Below are 22,690 nucleotides of genomic sequence, written 5' to 3' on the forward strand. Positions count from 1 at the left end.
TGGAGCTAAATGTTGTGCAGTGACAAACAATTCCACTCCTAACCTTATGTCAAGGGAAGGTAATTGAAGAAGCTGAAGACTGCAGGGCCTAGGACACTACCCTGAAGGAACTCCTGCAGAGATATTTTGGAAGTGGGATGACTGATCCTCCAACCATCACAACCATCTTTCTTTGTGCCAGATATGATTCCAACAAGTGCAGAGTACCCACCCCCACCCTTGATTCTTGTTCAGATAGGAATCCTTTATGCCACAGCAAAACTATGCAAAGCTACACAAATATGTCATCTAATATCTGTAGATATTACTGCACAATAAAGAGTGCTCTCAGGAAATTATATTAAACTATTCTCTCAGGAAGCCAATTATCAGTCCAAAATTTTTTTTTTGGGTCAATTTGAAACAATTTTAGATTAGCTTATTGATAGATAGTTAAAAACATCTCAAGTTAATCAAAAGCCATCTCCAATTCTTAAAATTATAAGATGAAAGCACAAATCATTATTCAGCCCACTGTACCTGTTACAGTTCTTCAGTAAAACCAAGTACTCCTAAGTCCCCTGATCTTTCTCCACAGCTTCACACTTTTCTCACCTTTAAGTACTCTAATTATTTATGCTTTTCAACATGCACATTGAATCTTCCTCCATTGTGCTTTCAAGCCGTGATTCTCTGTTCAGTGCAGTTCATTACTGCAGTATTATTTTGCAAATTTCATTCATTTTCTATGCTAATCTATTGCTTCTGCCAAGAAACCTAACATCAGGAACAGTTTCTCATGATTCTGAGCAGCTCTCAAATCGGTTTTTAAAAAAATTTCTATTGTAAAGATTTTCTTTAATTCGGTCCCTCACCATTGGTACTGTTCCAGCAAATCTCTTCTGCATTTTCTCCAAGGCCTCATTGTCTTTCCTAAAATATGGTTTCAGAATTGAACACAACACTCCAACTGGGGTCAATTTGTTTGTGTGTGTTCTCTTGCTTCCATACTCCAAAATCAACGCTGGGGCCACCATACACTTTTCTCCATGTACCAGATCATACAATTTCAAACTGAAAGAATTCCAAAATACAAACCTGAAAGATGGCCAGTGCATTCTGATGCCTTCCAGTAAAGAGACTTAATTGCACCCAAAAAAGGAGGGATTGAAGTAGTTGAAAAGACAGAATTTCAGATTTTTCAGATTTTTCAATTGTTTCCATTAGGAACTGCACAATTCGACTGCACACATAGTCTTTTCCATCAAAGGAATTCTCGAGCGTCAAATACTGCAATCAGAAAATAACACTATGGATGTAAAGGAAGATCAATCTCAAACATTCCAAAGAGCACACAGTCATTGAATCACTTTTAGAACAGTGTTATTCGATAGGGAACCACTGAAGGTAAATTGCAAACAAACCACAACAAAATAACAGACAAATTAATAATCCTTTGATGATTAAGTATTATATTTTGGCTACAACACTAGGTGAATCTCTACTGTTTCCCTTCTAATAGTATTTGGAACAGTAACAATCCAAAATAGATATTTAATCTAACATCTCAACTTAAAAATTGCACTCCCAACAAGCAAGATTTTCACACTATCGTACAACATGGAAAGCTGGATTGAGAGCAAGTTTTTGTTTTAAATGCTTTCAGGGGTGTGGGCTTTGCTGGCTGAGCCAGCATTTACTGCCCATCCTTATTTGCCCTGCAGAAGGCAATTGTGAACTGTCTTGAACCACTGCAGACCATTTGGTGTACATAGATCTACTCTGCTGTTAGGGAGGAAGCTCCATGAATTTGAACCAACAACACTGAAGGAAGAATAATATATTTCCAAGTCAGGACGATGGGTGACTTGGAGACGAAGTTGCAGGCAGCTGTGTTCCCATATTTCTGCTGTCAACACACATCTGGTTGTCACAAACAAGTGCATCTACAGCAGGCAGGTTAGTGAGGACAAGTATATTTCCCCTCTCCTTGGTTCCGTCATCACAGTCCAGCAATACGTCCTTTAGGACTCAATCAGCTCAATCAGTCGTAGTATTTCTGAATCAGTGAACTGCATTGAAGTACACTGTGCACCCTTGGCCACCATCAGTACTTCCTCGATGTGTCCCTGCACTGCTCAGTGCTTCCTCCAAGTAGCTGCCAACATGAAATACTGATTCAACAGAAAGGTCGGGGTTGCAGGGGCTTCTGGTAATCAGGTTTCTTTGCGCACGTTTCACCTGATGACATGGGACAAAGAACTGTCTCTAACAGCATTGTGGGTATACCTAAACCAAATGGACCGCAGCAGTTCAAAATAGCAGCTCATCACTACTTCCTCAAAGGCAACTTGGGATGGGTAATAAATGCTGGCCCAGGCAATGACACCCACATTTCATGAATGAATTTCAAAAAAAACGAGTCCAGGGTTAATATTAAGCACACTCAGGTCAACTCACGTTCTTCCATATACAACCGTACCACCACCTCTGCCAAGTCTGCCCTGCCATTGGGACAAGGCAAACACAGGGAAGCACGGCGGTGTCATATTCGAAGGGTAGGCATTTGCTTGACTAGTCTGAGACACACCTCTCTAACTACCTCAACACCAGGGTGCTATATTTAAAGGATTAGAAATGAGGTTACACAGCACCAATGTTGAATTAAACTGTTTAGTCCTTGTTCTCAAGACTAATGTAATCAGAGGATGCAGCAAGAAAGCAGGCACAAGTTATTGAGTTGGATGATCAGCCTACCCCCACTTTCTATATTCCCACGTTACCTAATATGGATTAGTTCCAGACAATTCCAAAGTACTTACAGTCCACCAAACAGCATTTGTAGGGGCATACTGTACAGCTGTCTCGCACATTTCTTGAACCTCTTCCTTTGTACCTCGTTTTGAAAACAAGTTGAGATAATGGCACCAAATTTCAGGATCTGTTCTGTTAATTTCAAGTGCTCGAGCTAAAGCATTCAGTGCTGCATCTAAACATTCTGTTGGAGTCCTAGTAGAAAGCAAAAATCAATGCAAAGTTCAAAACGAGAATTTTTCCAAGACACATTCTAGCATTTAAAAAGACGACAATGTAGGCACCATCCCCATAATTTCCATGTTAATTTTCTCATCATTCAGGGAGGAAAATAAAGAGGCCAGGCAGCAGAGTACTTGGAGAGGAAAGGCATGACATTTTTCTTTGAAATGCAAATGTGAAATTACTAAAGGATCTTTGCAATGCACACCTCCAACATCCATGATGTTAAAGTGTTTGAAACAAAATACATCAGTGCCAATTACTGACAAGGAGCAGCTATCTAAAATACAGTATTCATTTAAATAAATAACTGACCACAGAAAGTAGAACTAGACATTTTAATGCAGTGGCATGTTTCATTTGAAGTATCTGCCCAAATTTAGGGCATTGAAAATATCAGCTCTATATTTTCAGAGGTTTCACCACCGTTATTCTTCTGAATCTGGCTATAACTTTGGAATTTGGCACAATGGAAAAACACCAAAATCCTGATGTTCTGGTCAATAATTTTTTGCTTCACCACAGGTGGTACTGGGCTCCTCATCTCAACAACTCCCACCTACCATCTTAACTACCCAATTCCACGAGTAAATCAGTAAAAGGTGATCAGGCAAGAACTTCATTATTACTCATTTCTGACAGTCACCCCACAAAAAATCAAGTCTATCTAATGAGACGTGACTGGGTATTTAACAGCAACCTGGGTAACCAAATAAGTTCATAAAGAAACAAAAAGAGGAATTGCTGGAAAAGCTCAGCAGGCCTGGCAGCAGTTTTGAAGAGGAATCAGTTAATATTTCAGGTCTGGTGACCCTTCCTCAAAACTGATGATAGCTTGAAAAATGTTGCTTTATATGCAGAAGATATGGTTTGGTGGGGGGGGGGGTGTCACGTGTAAACGATAGGTGAGTATATAGCCCAAGGAGACAGAAGGACAGTTGGCAAGACAAAGGAGTGGATAATGATCGCGCTAGAAGGGTGAATAGCTGTTAATGGAGACTGTTAGTTGCTAACGATAGGTAGACTATAAGATAACAAAGCCTGGTGTTGGGGGTAGGGGGCTAGGATGTGGGACAGTTCAGGCACTAAAATGATTGAACTGGATATTGAGTCCTGAAGGCTGCAGGATCCTCAAGCGGAAAATGAGGTGTTGTTCTTCCAGCTTGCGCTGAGCTTCACTGGAACACTGCAGCAAGCCAGAGAGAGATGTTGGCCAGGGAACAGGGTGGTGTATTAAAGTCATAGGCAACTGGAAGCTCATGGTCTTTTTTATGGGCAGAACGTAGATGTTCTGAGAAGCAGTCACCCAGTCTACACTTCTTCCCAATGTAGAGACAACCACATTGTGAGCAGCGAATGCAGTAGACTAGATTGTGAAATGTAAGTAAAGTGCTGCTTCACCTGAAAGGCATGTTTGGGCCCTTTGATACTGGGGAGGGAGGAGGTAAACGGGCAGGTGTTACATCTTCAGCGGTTGCAGGAGAAGGTGCCGTGGGGCTGTGGAGGGGAGCTGTTGGGAGTGAAGAACAGTGGACCAGGATGTCCCGGAGGGAAACGTCCCGTGGAAGGCAGACAAGGGAGGGAAGGGGAATATGTCTGGTGGTGGCATCTCGCTGAAGGTGCAGAAATGGCAGCTGATTATCTTCTGGATGTGGATGCTGGTGAGATGTTAGGTAAGGACAAGGGGAACCCTATCACTGTTACAGGAGGTAAGAGAGGGGCTGAGGGCTGAAGTGGGTCAGACTGATTTGACAGTCCTGTCGACAAGGGTGCTGGGGAATCCTTGGTTGAGGAAGGAGGTAGACATTTTGGAAGCTCCCTTGTCGAAGTTGGCCTCAACAGAACATATGCGGAGATGGAGGAACCGGGAGAATTGAATGGAGTCTTTACGGGAAGCAGGGTGCAAGGAAGTCAAGTCCAGGTCGCTGTGGGAATCAGTGGGTTTCTAGGTGAATATTAGTGGCCAGTCTATGCCCACAAATGGAAACAGATGTCGAGAAAGGAAGCGAGGAGTCAGCGACAGACCAGGTGAAAGTGAAGGTGGGGTGGAAATTGAAAGCAAAAATCAATGAAGTTTTTCAATTCCAGACGAGAGGGAGCAGCAGCACTGACAACATCATTGATATATTGGAGAAAGTGTTATGGGTGGGGGCCAAAATAGGACTGGAACAAGAACATTCCATGTACCCCACGAAGAGACAGGCATAACTGGGCACCCACATGCGTACCCAAGACCACCCCTCTGACCTGAAGAAAATGACAGGAGTTATGAAAGAAGCTGTTCAGAGTGAGGAAGAGCTCAGCCAAGTGGAGGAGGGTGGTGGTGGGTGGGGGATGGTTCAGGCCTTTGCTCCAAGAAGAACCAGAGAGCCCTAAGACTGTCTTGGAGGGGGGATGGACGTGTAAAGGGATTGCATGTCCATGGCAAAAAGAGGTGTTGGCTGGAACCTGGAAACTCAAACTGGCGTAAAGCGTCTGAGGAATCACGGATGTACATGGACAGGGACTGGACCAGGGGAGAAAAGACTGAGTCAAGGTAAGAAGAGATGATTTCTGTAGGGCAGGAGCAGGCAGAAACAATGGGTCTGCCCGGGCAGTCCTGTTTGTGGATTTTTAGGAGGAGGTAGAAGCAAGTTGTGGGGGGCCGGGGGCAAACAGCTTGGAGGCTGTGTGAGAGCCTGGGGGAAGAGGGCAGAGATCACCACCTTATTTTCTGCTTGGGGACCCTACAGCCCTCAGGACCCTATTTAGAGCTCAATCATTTCAGGGCCTGAACACACTCCCACATCCTAGCCCCCTACCCCACATACCAGGCCTTATTATCTCTCAGCCTGCCACTACACACTACCTATTGTTAGCCAGTGGAGTCCATGACAACAGCTGTTCACCCTCCTAGCCAGATTGTTATCCATTCCTTTGTGTAACCGGTCTTCTCTCTCTTTGGGCTCTATCCCCACCTATCGTTTACTCCTGACTCCCTCCCCCAACCCTATCTTCTGCATGTAAAGTGACATTTTTCTAGGTACCATCAGTTCTGAGAAAAGTTACCGGACCTGAACTTTAACTGATTTCTCTTCAGATGCTGCCAGACCTTTTACAGCAATGCCTGTTTTTGTTTCCGATTTACATCATTGCAGTTCTTTTGGTTTTTATGAAGCCCTTAAAGAATAAATTCATGACTGATTTTTAAAACCAGATATTTTTATAAATTTAGTTTCTTCATAAAATTGTTTTTTTTTAAAGCAATCTAACAACTATGCCCTAATCTATGAAGTAATTCAAAATACCAAAATTTGAGTTTTTAATAACTCAAATGAAGTGACAAAAGTACATTCAAGCATATGACGAGTAAAAATGCAGGAAACTGGCAATGCAAATCAATGTCATTGGTAATTACTTGTGAAGAGTATGATTCTCTATCTAGGAAATTCTCAGCCTTCCTGGTAATAAGAGGAGAATCTTGCTAATTTAAAAATTATTTTCTAAAATCTTGAAAACTTGTGATACTGTAGGTTCAAAGCAAGTAAGTGGGCACCATACTTATTTACTTACTTACGACATACTTATGGTGGCCACCAAATTACTTATTCTGTTGCCAATTAAGTTGACGCACAAGTGTCAGGAATGCAAAATGCCCTTTTAGAAACTTGTCGTCTCAAAGCCTGAGTAACCTCAGCTATAAGTACACTAATACTCAAGTTCATAAATAAATGGGAAAAGTTGAAGCTAATTAAGGCAATAAGGAAAAACTGGAACCAAAGGGCACGTGCTGTCTAAGATTATGAATGAAATTTGTGTTTAAATAGGTTTTGCAGCATTGTTCTGTCATAAGCCTGATGAAATACTATTTGACAAGTATGAATAATACATTTAATGAAGACAACAAAATATTTCTGCTTTGTAGCCAAAGTCTACTTGCTGGGTGAACATTTCAACATTTTATGGCAAGAATCTTGGATGCTTTTTCCTTTTTATAGAACAATCTGATCACACGAACACAACACTGTCTCTCCCCATTGGCACATAGTAAACAATTCCTGAAACCCAGAATCAATATCCCACAATTTCAAAAAGCTTCAGGAGCTGATCTAACTGGAAAATTCTGCTAAATGCCACTTGCCACTCCCTGGTACTTCTGGGTGCTAGTCATTCCTACCTCTACACGCTTGGGTATCAGATTCCCTCATTCTTAAGACGCGCAGAAATCTCAATGTATATTTTTTGAAAATCATAAAATGTGTTGCAATTCAGTCATTTAGAAAGTATGCAGGAATAAATCAGAAGCAGAAATTCCTGTGCTGCTGTGCCTTTAAGCACTTATTTTCATTTGACAGAAATAAATGCAGGCTTCAGAAGAGGAGACAAGACTCTGCACACAGTAACTAGTGACGGAAACTTGTGAAAATTAAACAATTTAAACAGGAAGGAGAGAGAACTTTTGATAGTAAGAGGTCTTCAAATTAATAGAGAGCATAAATCATATTTTGATTTTCATTTATTTGTATACAAGACAGGGATTGTGTAGAAAAGAATGAAGGGCGAGGGAGAAGAAGAAAAAGGAAATTGCAAGTAGAAATAAGCATCAGGCTTGGTTGCTACATCCTTCCTCCTGTTGCCAAACATAAGAACACAGACGTAAGATTAGGCCACTCGTGCATCCTGTATCACAGCTGGTTGTTTACCTTGACACTTTGCAATATTCCCATATCCCTTGATAGTAATTGTCCATCGATCTATCTTGAACATAGTCAATAATTGAGCTGCCAAAATCCTTTGGAAAATTCCACAGGGACACTACTTCACAAATAAATAAATTCCTCATCTTCCAGATACCCACCAGCCAAGGAAAACATTCTTTCTGCTACTACCTTGTTGAGCCCTTTAAGTTATTTTTTTTTTCACAAGTTCCGAGGATCACCATTCATTCTTTCAAACTCTACTGATTCAGTCTCCATCTTTTCTTATACGACTGTCCTGCCATGCCAGGAGGCAAGTCTGGTTTATCTTTACTGAACAGCAAGTTTATCCTTACTTAGGTAAGCAGAACAAAAGTGCACACAAATAATCCAGGTGCCTTCAGATTTATACAATTGAAGCAAGACAGCTCTAATGCTGTATTCAAATCCTCTTCTGATTAAGTCAGCATAAAGTTGGCCTTCCTCATTGCTTGCTGCACCTACATTTACCTTTCAATGATTTATCAACAAGAAAAACCAGGTGCCTTTGGATATTAACACTTGTTAATCATTGACAAAATAATCTTCATATCAATTCCTCCAATCAACATGGCTAACCTTACACAATCCGGGCCAGTGTATTACTCCAATGCTGTTCACTAGCTTTTTGTGTGGCATTTCATCAAATGCCTTCTAAAAATCCAAATATACCATATTCACTGGTTCCCCATTATCCACTATGCTAGTAACATCTTCAAAACAATTACGACCCAAGGTCTCTTGATTGAATCACTGGGTGACTATGAGCTCCTGCAGAATTATGGTCAAACATAAACATCCTGAGCGATTTAAGAAAGTTTAAGAAAAACTCCCTTAGAATTGAAGACTTGTAGCATCCTACTTAAATTTCCTTAATACATTGGCATGGTGAAACTGTGGTACTAAAACAAATGAGTTGGCTGCAGAGACAGCAAATAGAAGCAATGTCAAGTGTGATATTTTAAAAACTGGTATGAAATCAAATCAGTAGCAGACTGATTTCGAAAGCTACAGATCAGATTCTGCCCTTTAAAACTAATTGAAAATGGAAAATAATGAGTGGGGGATAAATAACTTGTACACTCAAGGATCAGAGGAGGATCACAAGAGAAAGGAACCCTGCAATTGGATGGAGGCACAACCACAGGAAGTCACAAAGAGGGAAGCTTAAAAAAGGTACAGCTGAGTGCTCCAGATGGTTCCATTTTAATTTGCCTAAGACTTGACAACTTCATACAAAAATAGCTGACCGCAATAGCATATTAATAGGTGAAGTTCTTGAAAGCCAAGACATATCTGCAAAATATAATTTGCGTTGTCATTAATTTTCAGATCTCCCATGACCAAAATGTTGTATTTTTAATTATGCTAGGCTCCTTTAAGAGTGTTTCTACACTTCATAGCTTCTCATGTTAGGGCTTCCTGACTTAAAGGAATCCCAGATTCCAGTGGCTTATTCTCAATAAGAAACAAAGCAGATTCAAAACAAACCTTTCTGCATTTAAATTGTAAATGGTAAGTATCGAGTAACTCTAATATTAGGGCTCATGTACATGAGCAACTAACTCAACACAATTTCAGGAAACCTAGGCTATAAAAGAACAAGCCTAGTCAAATTTCATTAACTCCTATATTCTGTGGTGTTATTACATGTACCAATTTATTAGTATGCTGTTGCACAAAAGTATTTAAGAAATTCATGGCCTTCATTTTGTATGGCCTACAAAACCTGATGCAAAAATAATTGGTAAAATTTGAGTTTTCTTGCTTTGCTTGTACCTCAGAACAAAAATTAGAAAAGTTTAAAACCATGTGACACATGCAACCAATGCAGATTAATTTGAAAGTGTGTTAATAAGCAATTTAGCATATCTGAACACTAACAACACAATAATGCACAACATATGCAAAGCAAAAAAATGCACTACATATGTGACAACTCAAATTTCCTTTAAAATTGGCTATTAAGGACGAGTTTCTTGGTAATAAATAAATTTATTTGAACGTTAACCTTCGGAAAGAGAACGTCTTACCAAATGAATTTTAATCAAGTAAATTAAATATTAACCTATCTACAGTTACTTCATTTACTTTCACTAGCTAAGGAAATAACTGACAAACATACCCTTCCTTTTGATTCATGTATTTGTACGCAAGTTTAATCCAAAGCTGCACATCTTGGGGATTCTCCATCACACTGGTTTCAAGATTGGCAATGTCATCAGTCTCTGCTGCAAAATACCGAACATCATCTGGGGTAATAACTGCATCCAAAGCATGGGTTCCAGGCCATGAATGTTCCACAGACTTGGCTGAAACAGAGGACATTGTTTTATGTTCCGCAGGAAAGAGTTCCAAACTTGAGGAACCGAGCATTTAAGAAAATATCCCCATGAAAATAATTGATTCGTCACAAATTTAAAAGCGATTACATTACATACAGTTTCAGAAATTTCAGTGTTACTCAAAAAGATATTACAAGCTCCCCATGACAAACAAACCCCCAGCCCACCCAAAATATAAACCACAAACATTCCTGGTTGAAGCACCAGTTAATTCAAACACATAAGGCAACTTCAGTAGCCCTGTCAGGAAAACTTCCCATATTGCCATAATACTTCAATTTACTTTAATTCAAAGCTACATTCTATCACTGAATATTGTAGGTAAATATTTCTTTAACAGAATTTTTGATGTGTCAAATGACTCAGCAGTGCTGCATTGTCAAGTTGGGACATTTTAAATAAAGATATAGGTTTAAGTTTTAATGTCTTTGCTAATAAACTTGAAGTATTAAAGTGTTGTTTTTAATTGGAGGGATGAGATTTATTGCAGGATGGACAGTAGAGATATTGTCAGGGAGTGATAGCTCCCAAAATTTCCAGCATTACAATATGCTAAGGAGAAGCCTTGTTAAAGCTGGGAAGAAAAGTTAAGCTATGAGAACTGCCCAAAATCTTAAACAGTACAATTTTTAGTAGTCTTTTCTTTGAAGTATTTGACATATGATTACAGCTGGAAATGAGATTAAACAAGACCATTATGCAAATTCAGTCCTATATCTTTGCTACATAATTCCTGTATAAGCACTTCAAGAGTTAACACCAGATGTATTAAAACATTGTTTATTTAAATTGTTGCTAGGAAAATACTACTGGCCTTTGAAGGATAGATTTTTGATGCATTTTTATCTGCAGTGAAAGAAGGAGAATTTTATTTATACAATAAACACTATCCAGTTATCAAGACCATCTACTATCAAAAGACGACATGGACGAGGACTGTGCTATGAAAATTACACCATGAATGAAAAACTGAACAGGTGAACCATGTCAATTGTATACTGCTTTATCAATGATCCACCTTCATTCAAAGAACAGTTGCCCACATATTCAGAATGGATAATGATCGCTTTGTCCGAATGTTGCAAAAGCAAAATCGAATAGTTTTTTTTAAAACTTCTAAGCTATCTACAGAAATCTGATGCATACCATATCTTATTGGCCCAGAATTTTGTTCATCATCGCTGCCATTAATGGTGCCACTCTCAGAAACTTGCTTTCTCAAAATCTGGGGCTTCCATTTCCTTCTGTCTTTGAACGTTGTAAAAGGAGGTGCTGAAACAAATATTACACGCTACATTTTTAACTTGCAAATATATCATTTTTGACAATTTCTAAAATCATTCCTGAAATGACAACGTGGAGAAACTCAGTAGTCTGACATCTGTGGAGAGGGAAACAGAATTAATGTTCCAAGTCCAGTCAGAGTCTTCTTCAGATTCAAAGGAGGCTGAGAAATGATGACCTTTATATTGTTGACAAAACAAGGAGACCAAGTGGAACAGACATTGTGTGCCCAAAGCTTAAAAAAAAACTGACTATAGGACTAAAATAGGTCAGCTTTACTTAAAGCAAATTTATGCACACGAGACACAAGGAAATCAAAACATTCATGCTCTGAAGTTGCTGAACTCAGCATCGAGTTCCAAAAGCTACCAAGTGAATAATGAGGTCCTGTTCCTCAAGCTCGCTTTGGGCTTCAGTGAAGCAATGCAACAGGGCTAGGAAATATTAGCATGAGAACAAGGTGGCATGCTGAAATAACAAGCAACTGGGAGTTTGGGCCATTCTTACAGACACAGCCAAGTTGTTGCCATTTGGTCATGCCGATGTAGAGGTGACCACACAAAGTGGCGAACACAGCAGACAACACAAAGTACAAACAAACTGCTCCTTCAGCTGAAAATTGTTTTGGGGGCCTTGAACAATGAGAAGTGAAAAATAAAGGGCAAGTATACACCTTCTGCATGTGCACAGGAAGATGGCTTAGGGGAAAGAGGGGTCAAGATATCCTGACAATTTTTTCCAGTGCACAGACCTCCAAGGTCTGTGGTGCTGCAGCAACTTCGAAAACTGTAAGCACATGCATCAGTATGTCGATTGACATCCACAGAACCTTAAAGCAGCTCACGGATGAGAGAGGACACTGAGGGTTGGGTGGTGGGATGAAAAGAAATGAGGAAGGGTAGGAGCAGAAAAGTAGACCAGGAAGTCACAAAGAGAATGACCTCTGCGAAATGCTGACATGGGAGGGGAGGGAAGCAGCATTTGGTCGTGGCATCATACTGGAGGTGGCAGAAATGGCAGACTGGTGGGGTGAAAGATGAGGATAAGGTAATCCAATTGTTGTTCTTGCAGAGGGGGAAAACGCATGAGGGAGAAGTGCAAGGAAGAGAAGCTGAGGGCCCAACCATAGGGTGAATCACTATGAAAAAGGAGAGAACATGTGAAAGCGACCCTGTATAACGTGGGATGTGTAATCAGTAGAATGCAACAGAGATGGGAAAAACAGCGAGAACAGAATGGAGTGCCTACAGGAAGCAGGGTATGAGCAAGTCTAGTCAAAGTAACTATGAAAGCCATGTTTATGATGAATTTTGGTGATTGAAATGCCCAGATATCAATGTCAAGGAAGTGAAGAGTCAGATGGCTCAGGTGAAGGCTAGCGAAGGATGAAAATCAAAAGCAAAACTGAATTATTTTCTTTGTTTTCCAGACAAGGCGAGGAAGCAACACCTGAGTATACAGTGCAAGGTGAAGACCAACACGTCACGTGATAACAGCAACATCCTTGTCAGCAGACTGGATAAAATTAAAGGTTAAATCTGAGAGAACAGAGTGCAAATTCAGAAGCAAACAGGTTAGGATGGTGAGGGGGAGCAAAGAAATTAAGATGACGCATGCGACTGACAGTTTTTGACAAAGATCAAATACAAGCTTGAAGCTAGAGGTGGGTCCAGGTGGAAGAAGAGTTATGGAGATGGGGTAAGAGAGTCCATGCAGCAGGAAGAGGACTCTTGTCTTAAAAAAGTGAGCACGGGGTGAAGGCAACAGAGTTCAAGGTCACGCCATGCCAGAGATTCATGGAGATTGAACAGTAAAGTCAGAAAACACAGTCCATTGATAAGGACAGATCCTTCAGCCTAATTCCAGTGTAAATTGTAATTTCAAAAAAACCAAGAATGTGGGATCAGTTTTGAAAAAGTAGCATACATAAATACAATAATAAATATTGAACTTCACAAAAATCATTTTGACAAAGCCGCAGTAGATTAATTCATTTAAATGTGCTTCAAACCATTTCCAAGTTAAATGCCTGACTGTTGTGGCACATTTTCCAATAAATTAAAAAAACTTCAACGCACATTTAAATTTAGATCATCTCCACAGGATCTATAGCCACATGAGAACCCGAGCATTTTCTTCCTCACTTTTTTTTCTCAAGCAGGAACTAATTTGAATTATGATGCGTCAACCAAGTGTCCATTCTTCATGATATTACATTGTTCTCAAAATAAGATGCATCACTGTGGAAGTAATGCTTAACTCCGTTCAGGGGAGATCTTAACAGGAGGTACAGTCAGGCTAACTGCTCAGATTTCACCAATAAGCTGTAAACTTGAACAAAAGTAAAATAATTTGCATGCTCGAAAGTAAATATTTGAAGGACTGAAGTGTGAGAAAATAAACTTTCACTTACTGTGACCAGTACTCTCATTCACTTGGCTAACAAGGAGAACAGCCATCTCATCCGTGGTCATACGATCTTTGTTTTTGCCGAACTGTTTATCCACATAATTTTCTGCATGTAAATAAGAAGTCTATTAGTTTTATGCAATGAGTTCTCACTTCAGAATGCAGTACCTTCAACTAAAAATATTTGGTATAACATTGAGAACAAAAAGAAATGAATGCGGTGATCGCACTTTGAACAATCATACATAGTCACATTACAAGTACTTCATAGTTCAAAGCCAAAACAATACACAAACATCTAGACAATTCAGCAACTTAATTACCTGCTGCAACCCTGATTTCTTCATCTGTACTAAAATCTGAACATTTAATCAGAGATAAATTGTAGGAGAGAAGATCTTGAAACAGCTGGCATTGATTTAAAATGCAGTCTCTCATGTGTTGCCTAGAGAAAAAAATTTAGATTTTAAGAGGTTTGTAAAGCTTTATCCCTCTGCATTACCAAGCATTGTATTGCAACAGGTGTAAGTCAACTTCCACAAAAGACAAACCCTCAACTTTAGGCTCCGCGTGCTCGGAGCTAGAATCCAAAATTGTTGCTAATTAAGAAAATAAACCTTAAGTAAAAATGGAGAAGAGCTACTAATTCTTATGTATTGTACACTTCAAACATGCTCTAGTGAGCAAGTAATTAATTGATTGTTAACAACCTTGAAATTAAATACTTTTAAATAGCATTAATTTGAAGGGAGCTTCCAATACTCCTGTTTTAAGGACAGACCATTTACAATTTTTCTGCAAACATACATAGTTGGACTTATTGATGTTTGTGCTAGATCCGACTGTCAGAACAGGCATTCTTTAGCATTTATCACTGTATCATTGATTTTATTAAATTAATTTCATGCAAGACCAAGCAATAAACATACCATTGGCAATCATCATCATTGCATGTACCAGTTAAATCAAAGCGACAGAAACTTTGTTTGGGGTCAATCAAGTTGCTGTAGGAGACTGAACTAATCAGAAGTTTTTCCTTGTTACGAAAGTAAGGACTGAACCTGCAGAAAGAAAGAGGTTTGAGCATATGAAAACAACATTCATTGAACTTTGGCGGCCCTTGGAAATTAAGGAAAAAATGCATGCGTTTCAGTTTTAAATCACCTTATCTGAAAAGCATTTCAGATTTTCCAATTTCAAACATGCAGATTTATCAGCAATGTTAATTTCTCATCTCATTCTGATTTAAGCATAAACTAAAATTTGTTACTGTGACAGCAATCATCACTGGAGTACTTAATTTCTAAAAGTGAGCTGATCTTTCAACATTTCTCAGCATTTCAAAAGGTAAAACCATGTCATGTAGTTGGTCCCATCTCCTTGAATGCATGCTTACAGTCAGATAAAACATCATAACTAACTGAAATTGACCTATTCAAAAGCAGTTTAATTCATAAGACATGGACATCACAGATTAGGCCAGCATTTATTGTCCATCCCCGATTGCCTCGGAGAGGTGAGATGCTTTCTTGAACCAGTGCAGTTCCTGAGAGTAGGGACTCTCAGTGCTGTTCATAAAGGAGTTGCAGGATTATGACCCATCAACCATGAAGGGAACTCACAGGTAATGTTCCATGCAACTACTTTGCTTGACCTTCTCGGTGGTAGATGTCACTAGTTTTGAAGATGCCGTCCGAGAAGTTACTGCAGTGCATCTTGTACACGGTACACACGTCTGCCACTGCGTCCATGTGAAGGAAATATTGAAGGTGGTAGATAAGGTGACACTCAAGTTGGTATGATTTGTCGTGGATGGTGTCAAGCTTGAAGCATTGTTGGAGCTGCATCTATTCAGAAATTGGACTGCACAACACCACATTCCTGGCTTGTGCCTTGTAGGTGGTCAGACATTGGGGAGACAGCAAAGTTGCTCAGCAATCAATTCCTAGCCACTAACCTGTTCTTGTAGGAAAAGTATTTAAATGTCTAGTCCAATTAAGCTTCTGGTCAATGATAACCTCCCCACCCCACCCTACACCAGAGGGGCAAACTGATAGAAGTATATGAAATTATGAGAGGCGTGAATAGGGTTAATAGTCAGAGTCTGTTCCCAGGGTTAAAGTGCCCAATACTAGGGGGCATGGGCTTAAAGTGAGAGGAGTAGTTGTTTAAAGGAGATGTTATGAGGCAAGTTTTTGTTTTTACACTGAGGGCAGTAGATGCCTGGAAAAGACACTGCAGGGGCGGTGGTAGAAGCAGATACAACAGCAACACTTTACAGGCATTTAGACAGACATAGAAATAGAGAATAAAGGGTTATGAGCCATGTACCCATGATATGGATTAATCTAGAATGGCATCATGGTCAGCACAGACATGGTGGGCCAAAGGGCCTGTTCCTGTAGCATGCTTCCAGATACAGTACATACTCCAGTAAGCAGAGGTACAGCATTTGATGCACAATTTTTAGAAAATATGTTTATCTACTGCATTAATCAGGAGATCCACCAGTTTCATATTTTAAGAACATCAACTATTAAATCTAACTAATTAGGTTTAACTAAGGCATACACCTGTCTTGCACCAAATTTCAGACTAAAACATACAGAAAAATTGGGACTAACATTACTGCACTTCTCCCCCTTCATCAAATGAAATCAATTATATTATTAAAAATAATTCAACATTAAGAAACATAACTGAATCACTAGTAGCCTAATACAACTATGAAAATGCATTTCTCCACCACGAATCTACAAATTTCCTAAAAGCAGGAATAAGTTTAATGCAGAAAATATTTATTGCTCACATATGGTTCCCTTCAAAGTTATGAAGTCAAACTTCAGTTTATAAGCACTGCCTGAGATCACAACAAAAAATTGAGTATGCTTATTACATCGATGGTACAAGGCTGCAAGTGCTGACTCATTTTCTGTTGGCTGAAATTCTCCGTATTTCTTAAAAGATGACCCATTTGCTTTTTAAAAAAGCTTATACACAACTGTGATACAGATTTAACATTCATTAAATGCTAAATATCTATCACTCAAACCTTATGATATTGTTGAAGGCAAGTCAAGGACACATTGTAAAGAACTCTTACCACAGCCAAACTAACATTCTGTCACAATTTCTTCCAGTTAAACACTGGGATTGATAATAGAACTGCCCTTTGCTCCTTCCCCTAAATGTTTACTTTGGCCACTAATTTTCATCTCTTTTCAAATAGTCTTGGGCTCAACCAGACTATATCCAGTTTCACAAAGGTGACTTTATAAATTTGGAATTTACAAATTTCCTTCTTCATGCTTGCAGCCTCTAATTGCACTCCTCCAAGATTCTTTAGCCTCACTCCTGGCAAAACATTTTGATAACCCAATTAATATCTCTTGTTCTCCGCACCCACTTCTATGCAATGCACAGAATTTTATCAGAGACAATTGTTACAAATGCAAAATGGAGAATGTGTCATTGACTATATTCTGCCCATTTCTGGATAAAGCCCTCGACTGATAAACTAATAGGCAGATATTTCCCTGAATAAACAATTAAAAGTTTTGCTTCAAATCAGCATACATCTACCACCTCTGTATTTCAGTACACACAAGGTAAATCAACCCTATTAGGCTGTTTCAATTGCATACAAGGTCAAAAGAAAGCCAATTTCACATTGAACAAAGCTTTCTGAAAATATTAAACCATACTATACAGGTTAAATATGAAATATAATTCTGGTAAGTGTTAGATACATTTTTAGGGGTGGGGGGCAGTAAGGGAAGGATGTACACAATAAATGGTATTGTGTACTCAAAGTACTGAGCAAAGGGACCTTGGTGTACAAGATCATAGATCCCTGACAGGTAGACAAGGTGGTGAAGACAATGTTATAGGCTGCTTCCTTCTTTAGCTTGGGCTAATGATCAGAACAAGGAAATCTTGTTAGAAAACTTTGTTAGGCCACAGGTGGAAGAGAGTTCAGTTCGGATCATCGCACTGTTGGAACGACATAACCGCACTGGAGAGGGTGAAAGGAAATTCGCCAGGATGTTGTCTAGAATGAAAAGTCTCAGTTATGAGGAGAGATTGGGGTAGGCTGTTTTTTGTTTTCCTTGGAGCAGAAGAGGCCGAGGTGGGGATCTGATTGAGATATACAAAATTATGAGACACACAGACAGTAGGTCATGAGAATCTCTGCCTCACAGCAGAGGTGTCTAAGACCTGGGGGCGTAAGTTTAGAGGTGAGGAACAAGTGGTTTACACTGGAGATCTAAAAGCACTTTTTCCACCCAGAGACTTGTAGAAATATGGAACGTGCTGCCTGAGAGGGTGGTGACAACAGATTCTCTTGCAAATTTAAGAAGCATCTGGACAAGTACTTAAAATGCCAGGTTCCTCAATCCTGCACCACGATTCAAGATGATCACGGCTGATCTGTTGTGTTTGGAATTCCACATTCCCATCTACCTTCTACAAACTCCAAGTTACTTGGCTAACAAGACCTACTTAAATTTGCCAGAAGATTTTAAATGACCCACCTCCACCACCTCGTGAGATAGAGTCAAAGCTGCACAGTCCTCAAAATCTCTCCTCACCACTGTCCAAGTTCGGAGAGTCTTGGTGAATGTAAGGGGTTTTGCATGGGTCAAATGCATCTTTAGCAACTTTTTGCTTTTACCATTCTGGTTTATCACAAAGTGAAACACAAATTCTTCATCTTTGTGTTTTAAATTCCAACTGAACAGTTTTATCAGGATTGTGTTTGCTTAAAAGTAGGAAACGTACCGATGAATATTGAACAAAATCAGTTTAAATTTCATACCTGTAAGATTTGAAGACCAAAAGCGGGCTATTATACGGTCCAAAGGCAGTTGGCTTCAAATCAGTTTGTCTTGACTGTGCCAATACTATATCCAAATCCACAGGAATCTCCTGTAGAAGACATCTTTTTATCAACAAGTACAACCAGAAGAAGTATTCTGAAAACACACCACACTGAGTTCAAAAAATATTCAGAAAGAAAAAAAGTTTACTTGTAACAGTACCACGACAGAGTTAACACATCTAACGAATGTTAATTTTGAGCCATCAAAAATCAATAACCTTTCCAAAGAAATTTCCATTACACTGATTATAAAATGTCACTGCATGATTATTTCCTATCAGAGAATTCTTGTTCAAATCAGCAATACCACTAGTGATGTAAATTTCCAGTTTACCTAGATTTTCATGTTTGGTTCTTTAATGATTCACATCCACAAATACTGCTGCAACTGCGTAAATACCAAATTAGAAGGCAATCCTCGACAGCAAACTCTTCATTAACAGGCACCAATGGGACCAGGCATGTACCAGTTGATCAAAAGGTCCAAATAATCAATGTAAAGACACACTAAGTAATAGACATGTAATGCATGGGGTATAAACATCACTTATAAATTATTTACAGCATAAACCAATAATAATGCAACTTTGCCAGCCGACAGCCATCTCACTCACCCCCACAGCAGACTACTTGGACGCTGCAGATATTATGATAGTACAGTAAACATGTGGTATTTGAGGCATATAATTTTTGCTGGTTTATCAAAACAGCCAGTTCATAAGGTGCCAGTTAAAACAAGGTTTGCTGTATATAACAGATGTAAACAAAACGTTTTCTAAAATACTAGCATATGTTGTAAACCATGGTGACTTTTTGTATTCTTGCCAGGTTTTCTATTGGGCATGTTGTGAACTTTAGCATTTGAGGATAGCAGGGTCGTAGAGCTCTACAGCATCAAAACAGATCCTTGGTCCAACTCTTCCATGCCAACCAGATATCCGAAACTAATCTACTCCCATTTGCCAGCATTTGGCCCATATCCCTCAACCCTTCTTATTTATATACACTTCCAGATGCCTTTTAAATGTTGTACTTGTACCAGCTTCCACTACTTCCTCTGGCAACTTTTTCCATACACAATAATGCAGAAGTTGAACTTATTAACGGTCCCATATTTATACTTGAACAAACTGTCTTGGGGAAGCTAGCTTCAAATCCTAAAAATTTTCATTTAAAAGTCTAAATAAACATGCAAGGAATATTCAGACCATGATATAATGTTTGATCAGAAGGCAACACAAGCCTACTTCTTGAGTTCCATCACTAAGACTTCTCCACGGTAAAAACTGACAGGAAATATTTGTTTGGTATCTTACCCATCTCCTTTGGTTCCACTCTTAGATAATCTAGGATATCTTTAAGAGACCCTATTCTCTCTCGAGTTACACTTTTACTCAATATATTTGTAGCATCTCTTCGGATTCTCTTTAACCCTATTTGCCAAAGCTTTCGCATGTCCCCTTTTCTGCCCTCGAGTTTTCTCTAAGTATACGCCTACTGCCCTTATACTGTTCTAGGGATTCACTCGATCAAAACTGTCTATACTTGATATACGTATTCTTCATTTCCTTAACAATCCTCAATTTTTCCAGTCATCCAGCATTCTCTACACCTTCCAGCCTTGCCCTTCGCATTGATAGCAACATACTCCGAACTCTCGTGATCTCCTTTCTGTAAGTCTCCCACCTTCCAACTGTCCCTTTACGTGCAAACAGCCTCCCCCAATCAACTTTTGAAAGTTCCTGCCTAATACTTTAAAAATTGATCTTCGTTCAATTCAGAATTGAACTTTTGGATCAGGTCTATCCTTTTCCATAACTATTTTAAAACTAACAGAATTAGAGTCACTGGCTCCAAAGTGCTCCCCAACTGATACCTGAGTCACTTCCCAGTCTTATTTCCCAACAGAAGGTCAAGTTCTGCTCCTTCTCTAGTCGGTACATCCACACATTGTAAACAGTGTATTGAATATAAAAGAGTTGGGACATCATGTCCCAGCTGCACGAGACATTGGTCAGGCCACTTTTAGAATACTACATTCAATTCTGGTCTCTGCTATAAGAAAGATGTTGTTAAACTTGAAAGGGCTCAGAAAAGATTTACAAGGATGTTGCTGGGATTGGAGGTTTGAGTTATAAGGAGAGGCTGAATAGGCTGAGGCTTTTTTCCCTGGAACATCAGAGCCTCTGGGGTGACTTTAAAGAGGTTTATGAAATCACGAGGGCATGGATAGAGTGAATAACCATGGTCTTTTTCCCCAGGGTGGGGGAATCCAAACTAGAGGGCATATGTTTAAAGTGAGGGGAACAATTTAAAAGGAACCTAAAGGAAATTTTCACATAGGTGGTGGTGCGTGTACAGAATACACTGCCAAACGATGTGGTGGAGGCTAGTACAATTACAACATTTAAAAGGCATCTGGATGGGTACATGAATAAGAAGGATTTAGAGGGATAAGGGTCAAATTCTGGCAAATGGGAGTAGATTAATTCAGGATATCTGGTCAGCATACACGAGTTGGTCTGTTTCTACGCTGTATAACTATGTCTAGGTAGCATTTCTCTTGCTAATTGTAGATTGTACGTTCAGCATAGTCATTCAAGCAGTAATGTGCAGTTTTACAACTTGATTGACAGAGAAAAAGAATCAAATTTACAATTACTAACACTCATCAGCCTTAGGTTGCTGGATAGCATTCGCACCTTCCAAATCAAAGATCAGAGTTCAATTTCCACACTAGAGATGCAAGGATAAAGACCTATTAAACTCATCACTGCGAGGTGTTGAGTTTCAGACAAGACATTAAATCAAACCTCTGACAGGCAGACATTAAAGATCACAAGGTACTAATAATTTTAAGAGCAGATACATGTCTCAGCCATTATTTAACTGTCAATCAATATCTACAGCAAATTATCTGGTCATTATAAAATTATTTAAGGGACCATGCTGCGCACAGATCAGGTGTTAGATTCCCCATATTACAACAGTGACTAATGGCCATAAAATACTTGGGATGTCTTGCGTTTATGAAAGAAACTACATAAAGTAAAAGTTTTCCTTTGCACTTAACGTCATTATTATTAATTTGCAAAGGAAAATCAAATTTACTGATGAGCTTCCTAAAATTGCAGTTCTTTGCATTATTTCAAGTTATAGACATCAATTCCATTCTACTAACCTGGCCATACACAGGTTTCTCTTTGGAAGACACTGATAGTGAAGTCTTCTGAAGCAATGTTTTCAAGTCATCAGCCTCTCCATGAAGCTTTTTGAGATCATCAATATTGAGCCCAAGAAACAGCTCAGGTTCGTCAAAGCTTTTCTTCATAGGCTTGCTTAAAGTTTCTTTCCCCTGACTTAGATCTTTGTGCTTGAGATTTGGCTTAGTAAAAGAGTTTGATTCTCGGAATGACCTCCTTCGTTCCCTTAGAGACGGGGACTGCACTTCATCTTCTGCATCATTTTCTTCAGTGTCAAGAACAAGTTTATCCTGTGTTAGGTCATGCAGAGAAGGCTGGGACACCACAAATGCACGCTCTTCCTCTATCCCTTGCAAATCAGGTTGCCCGGCATTCCTTAAGGCCTGTGCCTCCTTCAGTTTTTGAATCTTCAGCCGATACTCATATTCAAGTTGCTGCAAACGTTTTTTCTCCATAGCTATGTATTCAGCAGATTGTTTCTTTAAGATTGCCACATGTTTAGACGAGCCATCCAACCGGATATTCTTGTTAGCCTGAAAGCAAGTTATTTTTAAAATCAAATACTAAATCATGGTACGAAGGCATCTAAAAATTATTTAAGTGTGAAAGGTTTAACAGAATAATTTGGCCCTCATGTCAGAAATGCAAAAAAATGTGATCCCTTTCAAAATAATAAATACCAAACAAAAATCTTGAGAAAATAGTTACTTGCTCTAAACCACATTAATTTTCATTTGATAGTTTTAAGAACAGTAGACAAAATATTTCAGGGCATATCATAGCCATCTGGAAGAATGAATTAGATCTTTACGCTCAGGCCACATCATAAAGCAGCTG

General features: G+C 39.2%; 1 protein-coding gene across 1 annotated transcript in view; it reads right to left on the minus strand.

Annotated features, from left to right (window-relative positions):
• Positions 1 to 1,077: 1,077 nt before the first annotated feature.
• LOC109917190 (zinc finger C3H1 domain-containing protein) overlaps positions 1,078 to 22,690 on the minus strand; it is a gene marked incomplete at its 3' end in the record, with an annotated part of 44,495 nt that continues 22,882 nt past the window's right edge. The window contains exons 15-23 of the mRNA XM_048592181.1: positions 21,832 to 22,386; positions 18,588 to 18,697; positions 14,698 to 14,829; positions 14,092 to 14,213; positions 13,773 to 13,874; positions 11,222 to 11,347; positions 9,856 to 10,042; positions 2,802 to 2,988; positions 1,078 to 1,269 (exon numbers count right to left, since the gene is read on the minus strand). Coding sequence (XP_048448138.1) covers positions 1,078 to 1,269; positions 2,802 to 2,988; positions 9,856 to 10,042; positions 11,222 to 11,347; positions 13,773 to 13,874; positions 14,092 to 14,213; positions 14,698 to 14,829; positions 18,588 to 18,697; positions 21,832 to 22,386 — 1,713 coding nt within the window. The remainder of the gene's footprint in view (positions 1,270 to 2,801; positions 2,989 to 9,855; positions 10,043 to 11,221; positions 11,348 to 13,772; positions 13,875 to 14,091; positions 14,214 to 14,697; positions 14,830 to 18,587; positions 18,698 to 21,831; positions 22,387 to 22,690) is intronic.

This window comes from Rhincodon typus, unplaced genomic scaffold (genome assembly GCF_021869965.1).
Source record: "Rhincodon typus isolate 14 unplaced genomic scaffold, sRhiTyp1.1 hic_rhity00000759, whole genome shotgun sequence".
NCBI classification, from domain to species: domain Eukaryota; kingdom Metazoa; phylum Chordata; class Chondrichthyes; order Orectolobiformes; family Rhincodontidae; genus Rhincodon; species Rhincodon typus.